Below are 19,532 nucleotides of genomic sequence, written 5' to 3'. Positions count from 1 at the left end.
AGACATTTTTGAACTGTACTCTGGCTCAAGTGTACACTTGAAATACTGATGAGTAAGCTTAAAGATGGTATTTGTCATCAATAACACCTTAAATCATTGTATATATAATTTAAATAATAAAGGAGCTACTCAATCTCAAAGAAATAGCACAGAACGTTACAAAACTGAAAATAAAGTACAAGTCTCGGTCTCAAAAGGGATACAAGTTACAAAACGGGATCACTAGATGTTAACTAAGAAGGTTATCACTCACTTTGATGATGCATACAAATATCATATCATCAATAATGTAAAAGATATCTAGGAAATATTCATTGCATTTAGGATCAATGTCTGTATTACTTTCAGTAATATCAGGAAATAAAAATACACTAAGAACCAACTTCTGAATGGCCTCAGATTTGCAAGCTACATTACCGGAGGCTGTTTTAAACCGTGTAAGAGGTTTAAGGCTGGATATTCTCAAACACAAACTCAGTGCATGAATATCCCCAGCAGGAAGCCTATGCATACTAACCAACCAGACTGCATGCTGCGTTTGTGACAAATATCAACCCGCCCACACTTTTAGGTACGAGAATCATGCTAACCAGCTCACAAACAACCTTATTATAACATGTTGGTAGCATTACACATGTTTCCTGCTGTATGATAGGTTAAATACAACATTACCAAAGCACAGCGCGTTTATTATGGAGTGTCCTCGGTCACATTTTCAAAGAAAAGCGTGCTCAGACTTTCATCACAATGACATTGAAGAATAAAATCCAAGCTGCTGTCTGAACACGTTTAATGTCAATATGGTGATAAACAGTTTATTAAGAAGAAGAGGGCTGATAAGAAGGAAGGGCACAGTGTGCAGACGGGCTGATTGTCTGGAGTGTGTGTTTGTTTGTGAAGGGCTAACGGTACGTCCGCACAGCAGCTTTAGACCAATCTTCCACCGCTTCCAACGCTTCTCTGCCCATTGACTTTGAATGGGGATGACGTCACTTTGCCTCGCTTTTTGCCAAACTGCATTGTGGGGGAGCGAAGCGAAGATTTCCAGGATTTTCAGGATTCAAAAGTTGAGCAATGTTCAACTTTTGAAGCTGAGCTGGAAGCGTCAGCCAATCAAACACGTTTATGCAAATCTGACAGTAGAAGCGCTAGCCAATCAAACCGCGTGTAAGCAGGGAGAACCAGACCGCAGTTAATTTCCTCATATTCCAAACGAGAAATTACGGTAGCATATCACCCGGTTCTTTACGACCAGACTATTAACGGGATACAAACCGGAGGAACCAGGCATGGAGGGAGGTGGCAGAGACAGTGGGGGAAACTGGTAGGTTTTCGCCTGTTTGGGGAGTTTATATATATATATATATATATATATATATTGCTCGCATAAAATCCCCGGGGTTTTTTGCTTTGTATGTCGGGGGCGGGAGATTCATGTGATTGGTTGTTGGTCGCAAAAAATCCCCAAGCTTTCAGACACGCCCAGCTCCAAGATTTTCAAGATTTTTGAAAAGCTGCTGTGTGGACGTACCGTAAGAGAAAGAGATGACACTTGCTGAGTAACGGAGCCTACACACGGCGGCGTGCGTTGCCGCTTGGCGGTGGGCGTATCTTGAGCTTGGGGAGTCAACGCGAGCAACGCGACCAACAACCAATCACATGAATGTCCCGCCCCGGACATACAAAGCAAAGCATTCATGCTACATCCATGCTGGCTAAATATACTGTCTATGCTTGCTAGCTGTCCATTCAAACAAAGTACACTGGATATAAACTCCCCAAACAGGCGAAAACCTACCAGTTTCACCCACTGTCTCTGCCACCTCCCCCCATGCCTGGCTCCTCCGGTTTGTATCCCTGTATGTAAAGAGGGACTGGTCATAGAGTACCGGGTGATTCCCTACCGCCACGATCATTTTCTCCTCAATTTTTTGACATATGGGAAATAACTGCGGTCTGGCTCTCCCAACATACACACGGTTTGATTGGCTAGCGCTTGTACTGTCAGATTTGCATATGCGGGATTTGATTGGCTGACACCTCCGTCGAGGCGGCAAAAGTAGAACATTGCTCTACTTTTGCAGCGAGCACCTCGAGAGAAGCTACGCTTTGCTCCCACAATGCAGTTCGGCGAATTGTGACGTCACCCCATTCAAAGTGAATGGGCAGAAGCGTTGAAGCGGCAACGCACGCCGCCGTGTGTAGGGGCCGTAACAAACATGACTGTGAGGGAATACAAAAAAGGGCTAACAACACACACACAAACGCATCTGTATGCCTGTGCATGGAACTACACACACTGCAGCGAACACTCGACGTACAGCACGCAGCTCTTGAGGATTTAAAGTTCAAAGGATTTTTTTATTTTGGGAACAGCTTTGGGTTAGTCACCCTGCTTTGGTGACAGACGGAGAAACAGGTTGCAAATATCAAACACGTTACAAGCGCTGTGTCACACGCCCACCCACACGAGCTCGCACACTTTCCTCATATTTCCTCTGTCTCACTCTTAATTCCAAGAAACATCTCTCCAAAAGGGAGACTGTGTTTTTAAAACGTACAAGCTGATTCCCCTCCAGCTAATACATGATCACAGCTCTGCAGACAGCTTTGTCAAAAACACTGAGAAGTTGTGTTCCGCGAAGTGATGAGGGGAATATTGGCCTTTGAATGTCTCGTTGTCTGCGAGGCATGATGAGATTTCTCCAAATTGACCATTTGGTATGGTGTCTTTGGATTTCTCCACGTTGTAGCAGCACTGATGTCATTCAAGAACAAGACTCTCATACTGTGCGAGAAAGCAATTGTTCGAACACCTGGCCGACAACCCACAGTAATAATAGTTTGTGGGGTTACGGACAACGTTGCAAAAAAACACTGACAACTATGTTTTATTTCTTCTTTCTGTAGAAGTCGGTCCGAGAAGCAGTCAGAGGTCAGGCCAACGTTATTGTATCGTATCTTATGGTATGGTATCGTTACCAGCTCTTTATGTATTTTATAAAAGATATACTCTAACGGAAAAATGCTAACTTAGATTGTGCTTTGTTTCCCAAAAATAGTCCTCATCCTAGGCTTTTATGAAAATGATTGCTTTATGGATAGACACAGTTTGATCCTACAGTATGAAATCTTATGCTCATAGAAGGCATTCGGCTGTCAGCTGGCTTATGGGGAACTCATAAGTGGGTATCTTATCTTGTATTGTTAAAGGTCACATGTCATGGTCCTTTCTACTGATCATAATACCATTGTTGAGGGATATTACAATAGAAAAATACTGTGCAATTTTCCAAACTCACATTGTTTCGCATACAGCATCTCTGTAAACTACGTGTATTCACTCTCTCCACTAAACGGCTCGTTGGAGCTCTTGCCCCCCTCCCTGTGAGCCCAGTGTGCTCCGATTGACCAATCCACACCTTTTTCTTCTCAATATCAAGCCACACTTATTGTTTTTACTTCGGCTGAGACTTTGTGTGTGCTCGGGGTGATTCACAACGTCCGATTGTTTCACGTTGTGAATCACGCTGAGCTCCGTGGAGGTGTGATTTCCTTGCGATACACAGCGAAACACAGCCAAACTCACCCTGAGCACACACAAAGTCTCAGCCGAAGTAAAAACAATAAGTGTGGCTTGATATTGAGAAGAAAAAGGTTGATAAACGCTGTGAGAATGGGTCTGCAGAGAGAATTTCGCCACGATCCCAACTGTCTGTTATCAGCAGCAGCCCGGAGGAGACATCAGCTGAGCTGCGTGTGTGTGTGAGGAAGTCCGTGGATTGGTCAATTTGGACCAATCAGCGGGGGCTTAACGTAACGGCTCCGCGGACTTAACGTAACGGCTCCACGGATTGGTCCATTTCGTTCTGGTTACAACATGACGTCCTGATGTACCCGGAAGAATCAAATGGATGATGACGTTTCACCAACGAGGCGTTTTGGGGAGTTCTTCTCTGTGTTAGAGTTGTACTTGCTACAGGGTGTACTTTGAGGGTTTTGACTCTGCACACCGTTTACATGCATAAAAACCCTCATAACACACAAGGGGATGGGTAATAACCGGAAAAGCATGACATGTCACCTTTAAACATTTGTATGAAAGCTAATATAAACAGTATGTTTAGCCTCATTTGACATTAGCCCAACAAGCAGCACAGAAATGAAGACCTCGGCCAAGACCATGCCCTATCTCGCAATGTTGTGAAAAAACTAAATGTGTAAATGTCAACAAGGAAATATGAAATGAGAATTGTATTTGATTGTTTCTAGTAAGCATACTGATGATTAATTAGAGCTTGGTTTGCAAGGTGACACGTTAAAAGTTTTACTATGTTGGCTAAAGTGAGTTCCCACACACACATATTCAGTAAATACACACACATACACACACTGAGCATAAGTAATTGAACAGGCGTCGGCACAGTGTGGTGGCAACACCTGTTTGAAATGTATAATGAGCAGTCAGGGGAGAGGACCCCACACACACACACACACACACACACACACACACACACACACACACACACACACACACACACAGGTGTGTTTTCTGGCAGTGACTGAGCTCGGTTGTAGGTCAGAGGAAGGCTAAGAATAAACTGACCCTACTGAGTCACACACACACACACACACACACACACACACACACACACACAGACACACACACACTGACACACACACAGACAGACACACACTGACACACACACACACACACACACACACACACAGACAGACACACACGTAACTTTGTCTTTTGCGCACACACGCCTTCTGACTACCAAAAAACGGAAAAGAAAGAAAGAGAGGGCACAGAGGGATTTAATTATCTCTGGCGTGTGCATAATGCGAGTCCAAATAATGAATACATATAGATTAACTATGCAGCATATCAAGTGTATGTGTGTGTGACTTCCCACAGTGACACTGAATAAATTCCACTCGAGTGAGAGAACAACATACTGACAATAACGCACTTACATATTATTCATGGCTTGTCCCTCCTTCACTCCTTTCCTCAGTTCATTAACAAGTCATGTACATCTCTCTATAGCTCCTCCTCCTTGTGTTTTTATCCATGTCCCTGACTCCTTCTCCATCCATGTGTCCTGCACTGTACTGAAACACATATTTGGGTCAGAATGAATGTATGCTACAAAGCATTGATAAAGACATTCACAAACATTATAGCTTAATTCCCATTTCAAGGGTTTCTGAACTATTTGACTTATATTTTGGATAGAGCCAGTGCTGTTTTGCAAAACTGGCCCCCTGCAGGTGGTTCTTATTAGTAAACTGATATTGTGTCTTTATTTCAGAAATCATCCATTTTTTCTTGATGGCGTCACATTATTTTCTATGAATAAGATATTAATACATTGAGGTGAAGCCCCCTTTTTTCTTCACTTCCTTCTCCTCTCCTCTTGTCAGTTCAGCTCCAATGCCTTTCAGATTTTCTTGGTTTACTCTTCCTCCATCTACCCCTCCTCTCTCCTGTGTTCCATCTACCCACTTTCTGCACTTTTCCCAAACTTTTCAGAAATCTCATTCCATCAGACAGGATAAACAAAAGTGACAGATTAATGCAGGTGCGGTGTGGTTGCTTAAATGGGCTGAAATAGACCAAATGGTTAAACAAAACTATTACGCAGCACCACGAAGGAAGACATACTGTCAGACAGGAGAGAACAGAAGGAGGTGTGGAGGGTGAGTTATGTCTGGGTTGTGATCCAGCTAAATTGCCTTGGCAGAAAGTCCCTTTTTCTCTGAGTAAAGGGTTAGACAGAGATGAATGGGTGGAGAGGGTGAGGGGAGGGAGAGAATAATGAGAGGTGGAGAGGTAAGAAAGAAGCAGTGGAGCAAGATAAGAGCAAGGAAAGAGAGAGGAGTGGTTTGAACAGGTAACGGTTAAAGACTGAAAGGAGGAAGATGCTAATCAGGAGGGTGAAAAGGGAAAGAGGAGAGTTGACAGGGAGGTCAGGGAAGAAGGGAGGATGACAAAACCTCAAGAAAACTAAAATGATACCAAGCAGAAATGCAGGGGGGTGGGAGAAAAGGGGAGAGATGTTGAAGAAAGCCAATGAGAAAAAGGCTGAAAATGGCTACACAGAGGAAATCCAAGGTCAATCAAGAGCAGACATGTAATGAAGAGAGAAAAGGGGGAGGCAGAGAGGGGAAAGAAACAAGCGAGTGCAGCGGATAGAAGCAGCTTTACATTAGCGGGACAAGGGGCTCAAAGGCACAATGATGAAAAGAGAAAACACAGAGGGGTAGCAGCAAGAAAAAGCCATGAGAAAATAAAGAGGGGGAGGGATATCTTAAGAGAGCACATCGTGTTTGCCCTTTCTTTTTTGTTGTGCTCGTGTTTGTCCATCCTCCCAAAAAGCCTTTAAAAAGAGCAGCGACTGCAAAGCCAAAGCATCTCTGATATCATCACTGCTGAACGGGCAGCATCATATTCAATCCAAAGAGATTTCATATTGAAAAGGCATAATAGAAAAATAGCACAACATGAGGCCCAAATGGAGCAAATAAAAAGCAGTATTTAGGTTCTTTTGTTTTACCTGTGCTGAAGAAGTAGTGTGTAACTACTCAACAAAAAGCACACGTTGTAGTTCTGATCAATGCATACTGCAAGCTCAAAATGGGTGTAGGTTATTTAAACCTCGGTATGGTTTTCAGAAGCTTCACAAATACAAGCTGTAATCACTGTTCATCCGCAGCCAGAGGAGGAAGATGCTTATCGATGCTCTTTGCTTACTCTTGACCCACAAAGTTAGAATACCGCACCCTCTGATCTCTGTAATTGTAGCAAACAATCTAACAGTATCTTATTTAGTTTTGCACTAGAGACTATTAATGAGCTCCCAGAGGACATACATCTGTTTGTTTCGCCTACTTTAGCTCCCTCTCACCCCTCTTTCAACGTTTCCTAAGCTCACTAGCTTGCTTTACAAGTAGTGACTGCATCATTGTACACAAATGGACACACACACACACACACACACACTTTGCCTTTTTAGTAGACAAGACAAGCCTCTTTTGTATGAGAAGAGGTGCAAATTAACAAGTAAAATGTACTAAAAAACTGAATACAATTTTAAGGTTTGTTGTACTTAACTTAACTTCATAGAGAAATCGTGTCCTTTCTACATCTACATTGATCTAAATATCTAATAGATAATGAACTCCTTCTTTACCAGCTGCCAAATTAAAGTGATGAAAACATTAATGAAGGAATAATTATAATCTAATAGCATGTTTTCTTTCTCCCAAGTCTCAAGGCCTAAAGCCAGGTTGGTCCTTACAAGCATAGATGTTCGAGAGCACACGCATATAGGTTGATACATACTCCGTCTTCCCAACTCCTGTCCCCTAGAAACACAGCACACACATTTGTATTCATATAATTGTACCCTAACATCTGTCCAACCATGAATCAAACAGCACCTCGAGGAAGAGGAAACAAGCAGAAAAGTCCTCATTCTCTAAAACTGTACGTATACACACACACACACACACACACACACACACACACACACACACACACACACACACACACACACACACACACACCACACACACACACACACACACACACACACACACACACACACACACAACACACACACACACACACACACACACACACACACACACACACACACACACACACACACACACACACACAACTTGCTTTATGGGGCCCCAGGAGGCGCTGAGGACACTGCATTCCCAACCGCTTTATGTATTGGTCAATTTAACACCGCTAACATCAACATATTAAAAATGCATGTGCCCAAGGACACGAGAGTGTTTGTGTGTGTGTGTGTGTGTGTGTGTGTGTGTGTGTGTGTGTGTGTGTGTGTGTGTGTGTGTGTGTGTGTGTGTGTGTGTGTGTGTGTGTGTGTGTGTGTGTGTGTGTGTGTGTGTGTGTGTGTGTGTTCACGTGTGAGGAAACATTTGAATGCAGAGTAGCCTACCTTGAAGAGTGGCATTATTGCGCTGTTATCTGCTTACATAGAGCTATTTTTACCGCAAATGCATGTTTCACACTCAATTAACCTGAACAGCCATTTCTGAATGAGAGTCAATGACACAGAAAGGAGACAGAGTGAGAGGAATGGGACACTAAAAGTATGTCAGTCACCTTTGAGTGATATAAAAACCTGATTTTATTGAATAAAAAAGGTTTTTTTTTTTATTGAATAAAAAGGTTTTTTTTATTCGACTTTGGCAGAGGTGGGAAAAGTACTCAGATATTGTACTTGAATACAACTAGAAGTACCAGAGTGAAGGAATTCTCTGTTACAAGTGAAAGTCCTGCAATCAAAATGTGTTTTGTAAAAGTACAAAAGGATTGGCATCAAAATAAACTTAAAGTACCAAAAGTAGAAGTACTGGCCCGTTTCAGAATAATATATTTTATATGTTTTGATTACAATGATTGATCATGAAAGTGTTCTCAAAGCTGGTAAAGGTGCAGCTAGTCTGAATGACTTTGTATACTGCAGGGTAGCTGGTGGATTTACTCCAGGTGGAACTAAAGTCTGATTTAACACTTTATATTTCAAAAGATATTAGATACATTTAGTGGAGTAAAAGTACACAATTTACCTCTGAATTGTAGTGGAGTTAGGGCTGCTCGATTATGGCAAAAATCATAATCTCGATTATTTGGCTCAATAATTGATATCACGATTATTAAAAAAATCCATTTACTTTGAAAACATACATTTATTGGAGAAAATGTTTTGAACAGTATGTTTTTAACAGTTGATTACCATGAACTTTAAGTATAACTCAACTAAAAAACTAATACTTTTTTTTTAATAATAATTAATAATTATAATTAAAAAATAATCGTTATATTTCGATAACGTTGTTTTCGTAATCGTTGCCAGCCATAATCGTAATTGCGATTAAAATATGATTAATTGAGCAGCCCTCAGTGGAGTAGAAGTACAAAGTAGCAACAAATTGAAATACTCAAGTAAAGTACAAGTCTCTCAGACTTTAGGACAGTACTTGAGTAAATATACTAAGTTACTTCACACCACTGGATTTCGGGCCATTGGTCAAGTGTGCCTATATTCACAGTTTAGTAACAGTTCCTGTACTCACATGGTCTCGTCGTTCTGGAACTCCAGCTTGCCGGCGGACACTTCGTAGTCCTCTCCCGCTCTAGCGCTGCCATCCACGGTTCGGTAGGGGACGGCCACCAGGCCTCGGGCCCCCGAAGTCCTCAACACCTTCAGCTCCATCACACCCACGCTCTCGCTCACCTTCTGACTGCCGGCCTCAAAGGTAAAGATGCCTAAAGGGAAGAAAGAAAGAAAGAAGAAACATTAAGAAACATTAAAGTGTGAAAGATGAGGTTGATAAACCCCTACGCTCACTCACTACTTTGCTCTCGAGTGTGTGCTGTATATAAAGTCAAGGGGATAATAGATTACCTCCCACTCTCTCTAGATGAAAGGAAATGAGCATCAGGTAAACGCCCACGCTCCACTCAGTCACTCTAATTGTCTGTGGTTGTTTTCAAACTACTGTGGCTGAAAAGTGGTGACACTGAGGGGACCTTAGCAATACAATAATAGACCCATGTGGATTTAAAATAACGCTGGATGGGTGCAGACACTTTTATTAAAACCAGTTCTACTTTTGACACTGTCTGTTTTGCATGATCTAGGTATAGGCAGAACAGAAAATAAGTACATTTTACTTCGAAAGTGAGGAGGATTTAAATCGTCAAAATTCTGTTCTCCTCTGTCTTTCAAAAGTAACAGGACAAATGGTAGGAGGATTGTATTTAAGTGGTTAAGATGGAAACCAAGCAGACCGATCCATCTGAATCGTACGACTCAATAAGAGAGTTGCAAGTCTGTTTTTGGGAGAGACAAAAACATGAATCTCTGAAAAACAGTGGTTGTAATAGAAGGTGCAATGTTTCCCATTATACATTTAAACGGAAAACTTCTAAATACATACTTTTTTTCTACACAAAAAACCATCACGATTCAATAACGTAATCGATACAGAATGAGACCATGAGGAGAATCTGTAATTACAGGGATATGAATAAAATCGTATCTATTCCCATCGAACATTATTTAGGGCTTCAATTACCTGCGTGATCGTCATCGTAGATGGTCACTGTGGCGCTGTGGTTGTCCCCCAGCACGGCTTTGGGGGCGACGCTGGCGTCCTGCGGGGCGGTGCCGATCTCCGGATATCCAACCATCCGAGGGTTACTGAGGTGGACGTAGAAATACTCATCCTCCTCGAAGATGTCATCGTCAATCACTCCGACTGTGATCTCTGGGGAAAGGAATGTCGTTATCGGTTGGGACAGAATAGTTTAGTCAGCGCTGCATATTTCATCCAATTTGAGGAAAATCCTTGTTTTGGTTCAAATCTTCTTATAAGGGTCACACCATGATAACTTTGATACCATTTCCAAGCGATAAATGTTTCAATTCCCTGCTATATCTTTAAAGATATCAAATTGCAATATCAGGCCAAATAATCACAATAAGTCTAAACAGTACAGCCTTAGTAGGATTCTTCTTTATGAAACATTATCCAAAAAGAACATTGTAGCGTTCCCTGTGGATGATGTGATCTGTTTGAGCCTCAGTCTAAGCGATGTGTTTTTGGAAACTATGCCACACACTATTGCCGTGAGTTTTTTGTACCTTTGAGGGTCTCTCCCGGCTTGAACAGCAGCGTCCCCTCTGCAAACTCATAATCCGAACCTGCGTTTGCTGTGCCGTCCTCTGTGCGATAATCCACCTGGGGAGAGCGGAGCACACAGAGAGGGGAGGCGGGTTGAGACCAGGGCAAAGGGAGAGCCGTCAGAAGATAAAACGGAACGGAACGGCAAATAAACACAAAGGGAAAGGAGAACATGGAAAAAGAGACGCAGGCGGAGAAGAAGAGGAGAGGCATTTGGGGAACAGAGGACATTCAAGAGAAAGTGCTTCATTAAACTGAGCCCTGTGGTCAGACCCAGTATGAAAATAAACACTTTGAATATGGTACAACACAACCTCCCTGTATCCTCTCCATCTGCCCCCATGTACTCACAAATGCCCCCTCACTGTTTAGAATCAGATAACAGAGTGTGTCGTCTTTTCAGACATTCCCATTACCGTACCTCATACAGACGTGCTGTGTATGAAAAGCTGACTCAGTGCTGGGGGCGCTGTTATTCCCATTCTCTTCGCACTCGCTCCGCTCTTGATGAAATGCGTGTGAGTGACACAACTCTGAACGCTTTTTTACATGTGCCTTTTATTGCTGGGACTACTCTATACTGAGGATTCATTATATTTCAGAGTTTTGAAACACGAAGAGACATTATGACATTTTGGAATTATGATTGTGTGAATATAATAGCAGGAAATGAATGAATTGATGAGTGGGTTTCTATGTTATGTATATTTTATAAAGATGGGCAGCCGAGAATATAGCTCGGCTTTATTAACTGTACCACTGTAGGTTTAACTTAATTAAAAGTATGCCTTTTCCTATGGCACCTAATTTATAAAACACAGCACATTGTATTTGATGAACCCCTCTGCTCGGAAACTGTTCTTCTTGGTATGGATGGACAGGAATGTGGTTTCCCATAAATAATATTACCATTTACAAATTATTTAAGCAGACTTCAAGCTACTATAATCTGTTTTCTGTATTGGCTCAAATGACTTACTAAGGTTTTGCTCATACTGAGAAACCCACATTAAATAACGAGTTTTAACATGTAGCTCTTTGTTTTGGTTTTCCAGACTAACTTGACTTATCTGTGTTGTATAATTTAATACGCAACATTCAGCTGCTTTCAACTAAAAAGCTATACAAAGAAGCTGTAAATGCCTGCTTGGAACTAAATGGCAAAACAAAAGTAAGTACTCGCTGACATTTAGCAGATTAAGAGATGCATATCTTTCCTGGGAATTTAAAACGGTGCTTAAAGAAGTTAAATATGGGACTTAATCCATCAGGTGGATACGAATGAAAGCTAATGATTCTCCGTACCTGCTGTATATCAAAAAAGCCTACTTTTTTACATCATATTAGCTATTTTGGCTTCAAAGGTCTTTTAAATGTTATAGCTTTTTCCTGCTGCGGCACAAGCGGCACACAAAGTCTCTTAATGCAGCTTCAAATGAGCGGTTAGCTTTATATATAATGTTTTTAAAGATATGTCTAAGTGTCGGTAGCTGTTTTAGAATGGCTGCCTCGTGCTAAAAGTGCTAAGCTTTTTATGAGTATATTTCTTTGAACTTTTCTTGTATAATGAAAAGGCTGGGACTGTTAATAGATGTGTCCAGCTTTTCACTGATTCAAGTGCGGCATCGAGTACATGTAACCACATTGTGAAAGCATTTACGTAACAATAATCATTTCTGCGTCTGCACTGCTCTGACACGCGACTGAAGAGCCTGTGTGGGCTTAAAAGGCCACTTCACTTTATAAAATCAGTTTCAGTGGACGGCAGACTGAAGCCATGCCATGAACCGACCTCTAAAGATAGCTCTGATGCTACATCATAGTCTCCTTTGAAAAGGAAGTTATGATTTGGTTTGGTGTGTCTGTTTTCAGGAGGACTACGGTAAAAGAAAACAGCCGTGATATTGTATCATGGTCCAAGGGATAACCCATTATCTGATCTGAATCATGCTGAGGATACACATATTATTCTTTCAATTCCATTAACATTGCCTAATAGGGCATGATCTATTCCGAGGAAGTTGTATGTGTATATGGGAGAATAATAGAGACGACACAGCCATGCAGACCCCTGCTGTATTAACATGCAGATCATTTCACTGATACAGATTTCTGTCTCTGACTTAACAGAAAATCTGTTATTCAGAGTATGAGGCCAGTGTTAAGATCAATGAGCCTTCCCCAATGGATGTTTTTTATCTTTTTCTTACAGCCTGAACAGAAATCGAAAAATCTGGAGAATAAAGTGTTTAGTAATGTGTGTCCCCGCTCTTCTTTATCAACCATTTCTGTTATTTACCAGCAGTCTGAATTTTGTTAGAGATGAGAACAAGTGAGGTCAGGTCAGAGCAGATTTCTGTGGTCATTTTTCTGAACTCCTCAGTCTCGCATGAACACCACACACACCTTGACAGTAACTCCAGGGTCTCCTCCGTGTCTGCCCACAGTCAGTTTTAAGGAGCCACAGTTTTCGAAGCACTGGTACAGAGCGGGTTCAAAGTCCATCGTGATGGTGTGAGGGTCGTCCTCCTGCGCCTGCGTCTCATTGCTGCTCACCACCTGGAAATAAGAGACGGGAACAAATTAAGATGCGAGTTCTTTATCTGTAAATAGTGGTACCGAGGGGAGATGATGTGCATCCCACCTTGCGGGCCTGGTCGGCGGCGTGCTTCTTCAGGATGTTTCCAGCTCCGATCATCATCCTGGTTGCCTGGATACGATAGAACGCTCTGCTCTTCTGCTGCTGCATCAGGACCTGATCAACAAAACCAATCAATTAATAACAAATCTATTGTATTGATCGTGTTTTGTTTCACCTCCAAAAAAAAAGTCCTTTTATAAAAGCTTCCACGTTTGAATTGGAAGCTGCAATTTAAGATTAAGCAGTGAATCTCTTTTGGGAATGTTTTTCCTCAGGGAAATTAGTAGTCAAGGGATTAGAGAGTTACTGAAGGACGTTTTTTAAAAATGGGTGCTTGAAGTTTGGACCTAGATCCTGCGCGTATTGATGTTGGAGCTTCATATGTATAACTGTGTTGCTTTGCAGGGATTTTGGGCAAACCCAGAAGTTAGCTCTAGTTACTTTAATGGGATTTTCCATTGGATTTTGGAATATTGCAAAAAGCAAACTGAGGACAACAACATGTTATTGTTCTTACATGTTTTGTTCAACAAATGATGTTTACAGATGATCACCACCTCTATAATTTTGTACATATAAATGGCCAGAAGTAAAGAGCTAAAGGCCTTTAAAATGATGAAAAGCCTCAATTCTATGTTTCGGGTATCCAACCAAAAATATTTCCTTGATCACATTTCCTTGAACAATGTGACATTGCTTCCTTACTTCCCTGTTAACAATGCACAAGACTGTTCCGCTGCAAACACTTATCTAATGGGCTTCATCAATCTATAAGCACACATTTCAATAAAAGTGTCTGGCTGAATAGGAATTTCATATTCTAGCAATTTACCAACTAAATAGAACATTTATCTTTAGATGTGCAAATCATTGGCTTAAATGTGGCCTCAAAGGAACACTGAGTTTTTGAAATTGAAGGAAAGAGAGCCGGCAATATCCCTTCAGAATTCTCATAAAATCTGCATCACTGTGGAGGGATGGAAGCTGTAATTGTAAGTTTAGTTAAAAACGGTTTAGCTGGTCTAATTGAATGAAAGTCCAATTCCACCATGGGGAACTACTGTTAATGTAATGATTCGTTAAGACCACACTGAAATTATTTTGTCCACTTGAGTTTACTCTTCAGGCCAGCTGCCATTTTTATTTACAGAAAAAAGCCCGAGCGAGGAGCTGCAGGGAGGGAGGCTTGAATTCAAACAAACATCTGGCAGTTTCCCAGTGCACCTTGGGGTGCTTTCCTCTCCTCTCCTTCATTGTCAAAAAAACAAAGACCAGGAGCAACAAATGGTGGAGGAAAGGCAAGGGAAGGAAGAGAGGAAAGTAGAGAAAGAGGGAGCAGCAGAGACTTGGATAGCTTCCACAGTTCATCATCAAAGGGTGCAAAACCAGACAAGTCCTTAATGTGCCAGTTTGATTATAAAAATTGTTTTTAGCGAGTGCAAATATTCAAAAAGATATGAGTGTGTGAAAACCATTTATTAGTGACTGCTTTCTATTTTACCAGGGATGCGAAAAAACCACAATGACTATCTAAAACCAAACTAATGCCAAATTAAACCATAAGTACAATTTAGGACAAAGCACTACATTTTCATGGCTAGTCAATACATTTTAAGACATCGTATATCTAAATCCCCCAAAAAAATCTTAACACAAGGTCCACTTACTGTCTCTTTTTGAAATGTTAATAACATGACCCGCTCTTATATGAACTCAGCTGTAAGCTCAAATAAAGTTAACAAGTGGACCTTGGGTTACATTTACGTTACGTTTTTTGTCAAGCTATGGCTTCCAAGGCTATGGAGGAACTTACATGCTCACTTATTTGATGTTAATACAACTTACCCCGAAAAAAACCACCTGGATGTCAGATGTCTGTTATAGGGCTGTCAATCAAGCCAACCGCCAACATGCTCTCTGCAGACTAGTGGTTTTATCAGCACATGACATTACATGAGGGGCTGAAAATCTTTATATGTGTACTTATCTAGACAACACTCTAATGACTTCCATAGTATGTTCTTTTTATTTGGTGTGTATGCAAAGTTGGGTTTTGATTTTCTTTCATGTGCATGTAGGCAGTTGTTTAATTTATTGATCACCTTTTAACTTGCTCTGTAACATTTTGAAATGTTCTCTGTATCCCTGCCATCACTTAAAACACCTTGTTAACAACTGAATGTGTCAAAGCGTCAACTCTAACACAGTCACCCTAGAGGGGTCGCATATGAAATGTGTGACATGATGTAATGTCTCATTTAGGATAAATGCAGGGCCTCCATTATGAGCAGCAACATCCAAATACATTCAATTGTGGACTAAAATCAAATATGTATGTCTTAGAGAAGCTTGACATTATGGTGAATATGCTTTTACTTGCTGGGATTTAAATAGGAATTGATACCACCTTCGTGTTTGGACAGGGGGGATAGAGCCAGGAAGCTATTAGCTTAGCATGAAGAAGGAGATAAGCTTATGTTCCCGGGGTCTTAGGTTCTTTATATAAACTAACATGGTAAGGGATTATTAAGGGCCATATTTGCAGTTTAGATTACAGATGAATGAAATTGAAATAGATGTTTCAAATGTAATATTGCCGGCAATTTTGAGCGTTTTTTTTTGTCCAAAAAGCTATCCATGAAGTCGCTGTGCCTGGCTGCTGTTTGCTAATAAAAGATAACAAATGTAACTTTCTATAAAACCATAACTTGAAATACACTTTTCAAAATGACTACAATGTCTCTTTGAACTTTGGCCACAGCCAGGCTACCTGTTTCCCCTTGTTTCCAGTCGTTATGCTAAGCTAAGCTAATGGCCTCCCAGTGTTATATTCCACAAACTTTTTCTTAAATATATTGAATATGAATAAATTATAATATTAGCACACTCCTCCAACCTGATAATTAGCCATCTCGATCAGCTGCTCCATGTCTTTATCCGGGTGCCTCTGCTTCAGATCCTTCAGTGTCTTCGCCATGTCCCTCCTGGCCTCGTCTTGTCCGTCCTTCGCTCCGTCTTCCATCATCCCTCCGTCCATCCCACTGTGAGAATTCAGTGCCATCTGTCCGTCTAGCTCCAGCATGTCCATCTTGGTGAAACCCCCCGGCCCCAGGGAACCTACTCCGGACATACCCATGGCTCCATCCGGCCCTCCCTCGGTCTCGATGATGATGCCGTGGCGCTTGTCGGCGCGGTAACGCTTGCGGACGTACTTGTAGAAGAGGAGGCGACGGTCTGCCACCCAGGCCTGGCCCACACAGAGCGGGAAGAAGAGGAAGGTGAGCACTGCCTCCCAAACCTAGAGGAGAGGAGACACAGTTAACACCTTCTTCTTCCCAAACGTTGCTCTTATGTAGCCTTCTGTATATTCTCACCTCCACCTCTCCCGGGGAAAAGACACTCAGAATCAGGTAGAGCCATATGTAGGCGAAGATACTCCAGGCTGCCGTGACGAAGAACACCCGAAGGTGTTTGATTTTACGCGTCTCTCCATCGGGTACCACGTACACACACAGGGCGATGATGACGAACATGTTGAAGGCAGCGCTGCCCACGATGGTGCTGGGACCCAGAGAGCCGGCCTCAAAATCGTGACCACACACCTATAGACGGGGTGAAAATCAGATGACTGTTCCCAGTACGCTCCGTGCATCAGGTAATCTAATGCGTAACCAGCAGGCTCATAACGTGCTCACCTCAATAACTGACAGCAGTATCTCGGGGGCGCTGGAACCCAAGGCCATTAAAGTGAGATTAGAAACGGTCTCATTCCAGATCCTGACCGTGGCGGTGGTGGTCTCCCCATTCGACCTCTTTATAGTGATTTCTTTCTCCTGGGAGGTTATGACCTGCGGAGAAGAGGAGAGGAGAGGAGTGAGAAGGTAAGAAAAGAAGAGGTTGCACCAAATGAAAAGGACAGGAGAATGATGAAGTAAAAGGAACGCAAATCAAGGAAATGAAAGAAGAGCGAGGGATCCACCAAATGAAAATAAGAGGAAGTAATAGGGAAAGAAAATATATATTTTAGAGAAAAATGAGCCATGAAACTTATTATATTAAGGATAACTCAAACTAAAAGCTTGAGTTTCAGTTTTTAAAAGCTAGTCAAGGTCACACAGATAGAGAAATTGTCATAGCAATGGACAGTTTGTGAGTGAGGTATTGCTCTAAGTTAGATCCATTGAATTTCCCATAGCTGTTGATAACTCACATACACACTAATTACTGCAATGAAGAGATGTATTACTATCAGGGGAAAAATTAAACCAATGTGTGCTCTTTTATCTCTTGCCTACCTCTATAGAAGACATGAACCGGTCCGCTATAATGCTCATGCCCAGGAACATATAGATGAGAGCCACGAAGTAAACAATGGCCCGTGCCACTTTGTCGCCCACAGAGGGGTTCTGAGGGTTCCACACGGGCAGCACCACTCCTGAAACATCACAACAAGGAAGATATCAGAATAGGTTATGCAGGAAAGGATCACATATTAGGTTGCATCCCTTTCCCTCTGTGATCTTGTACAGTCTGCCACTGTGGGCATTTTGTAAAAAGCTCAGTGGCAGTATAACCTGATTAAGGAATGTAACAAGTGGAAGATGTATCATTTGTCTTGATAAAACATATTAAAATCGATCAACGTGCTCCAGTTTAAAGGCAGTACGCTGGCACAATCAGCTGATAAGTCACCAGTGGTACATTTAACTCATTGTGTGGTATGGCATGCTGATTTGTGTGAACTTTGAATATTCTGCTTTTCAACTGTAATGGTTGTTTTTTAACCTGGACCCTATTTTGCCATGTTTTTATTTCTAACTGCTCCAATATTCAACACTGCTGCTACGAGAAGGGCTCAATAGCAGTGACTTCACAGAGAAATTAGCGTTTTTTCCAGAATGAAAAAGATCGTAGTTGGCCTTTCAGTGTGCATTAGCAACCCTCAAATAAATCTCTTTCCTGTCAGCCTCTGGACAGCTTGCACGGAATGAGCTGGCAAAATGTACGGCAATTAATGCCAGGAGGGTATTTATAGGCTATTTTAGAAATAAAGGAGTCATTAGATGAATATACTGGTACCACAAGAGAAATATACACTCTATTAAGCTGTGGAGGGACTGTATGATACGATGCCGTTTCCTCACCTTCCTGACACTGGTCTCCAGCAGCTGAGCAGTTTGCGTCAGCCGCGTCCACTGATCCGGGACAGGACAGGAGGAGGAAGGCAGAGAGTAAGAAGAGGAGGAGGGGTGAGGAGAGGCGGGAGGTGAGAGAGGATGGAGACATGGCTGTAGAAGCCATTTCTATCGATGCAGTCGGTCCTTCACTGGACTCTACTGACTTCTACTGGGTCGGCGCAGAGATTCGTGAATCCTTTAGGTACAAAGAGACAGAAGGAGAGACGTTATTTCACTTTTAAATACACCACTTACCTCTCGAAACACCTTCTTCTGCTTCAAATCAAGTGCCTCTATTTAAGGCGTGCAGAAAGAGGTAAGACTTCAAGTTAAAAGCACAGACAACAACATTCTTTATCTTACCAGAACTCAATAGAAGGTTGTTTATTGTGGATTATAAACAGATAAAATGAAGAAGCAATAATGGTCACTACATAAGAGCAGGGCTGAAAACGTGATGATACACTTGTAGTCAGCCTCTGTAATAAAGTTTAAACTAAATAAAAAGTCTATAAAGCTGAAGTAGAAGAAGCCAGCCTGGGCTCTTCTGGAGATGAAAAAAATCAATCACCTCTTGTTTTTAATCTGGACTGTGGAACGGTCAATAGAAAACCACAGAGCAAACAGTACACACATTTCTCCATTTGTAATCTTTAGAAATCCCCCCTGCAAAGACACTGCAATCTTACCAAGGCTTTGTGTGCACTTGAACCTAACATTAATCACAGCCTTATCAGACACATGTAATGTCAATATTGATATATTATAACATTTTATATTTGCTATTCATCTTAAAACATGTATTGGAAACAGTGGCAAGTCAGGTCCTTTATTTGTCTGGTCTAAGCTGCACTGTATGTTATATATTTGTATCCAACAATGTTTGAAAAGATAATCGTCTGTGAAAAGGGTTGTCTGTCATGACAACAGGAAAAGTATCCTCTGGACCCTGCAGAATATGCTAGCTTCTTTTAGCT

At 41.7% G+C, this 19,532-nt stretch overlaps 1 protein-coding gene across 2 annotated transcripts in view; it reads right to left on the bottom strand.

Moving 5' to 3' along the window:
* The window catches only part of slc8a4b (solute carrier family 8 member 4b), a 53,580-nt gene extending 34,835 nt beyond the window's left edge, over nucleotides 1-18,745 (bottom strand). For both annotated transcript variants that reach the window (XM_034106492.2, XM_034106494.2), the window contains exons 1-10: nucleotides 18,523-18,745; nucleotides 17,674-17,813; nucleotides 17,074-17,226; nucleotides 16,753-16,980; nucleotides 16,275-16,676; nucleotides 13,382-13,492; nucleotides 13,144-13,296; nucleotides 10,698-10,794; nucleotides 10,129-10,320; nucleotides 9,124-9,316 (exon numbers count right to left, since the gene is read on the bottom strand). In XM_034106492.2, the coding sequence (XP_033962383.1) occupies nucleotides 9,124-9,316; nucleotides 10,129-10,320; nucleotides 10,698-10,794; nucleotides 13,144-13,296; nucleotides 13,382-13,492; nucleotides 16,275-16,676; nucleotides 16,753-16,980; nucleotides 17,074-17,226; nucleotides 17,674-17,813; nucleotides 18,523-18,679 (1,826 nt within the window). In that variant the 5' untranslated portion in view covers nucleotides 18,680-18,745. The remainder of the gene's footprint in view (nucleotides 1-9,123; nucleotides 9,317-10,128; nucleotides 10,321-10,697; nucleotides 10,795-13,143; nucleotides 13,297-13,381; nucleotides 13,493-16,274; nucleotides 16,677-16,752; nucleotides 16,981-17,073; nucleotides 17,227-17,673; nucleotides 17,814-18,522) is intronic.
* Nucleotides 18,746-19,532: the final 787 nt, after the last annotated feature.

The sequence above is a fragment of the Pseudochaenichthys georgianus genome, chromosome 18 (assembly GCF_902827115.2).
Source record: "Pseudochaenichthys georgianus chromosome 18, fPseGeo1.2, whole genome shotgun sequence".
Taxonomy (NCBI): Eukaryota; Metazoa; Chordata; class Actinopteri; order Perciformes; family Channichthyidae; genus Pseudochaenichthys; species Pseudochaenichthys georgianus.
Note: the sequence above shows the minus strand (reverse complement) of the source record. Positions and strands in the feature narration are given on the sequence as shown.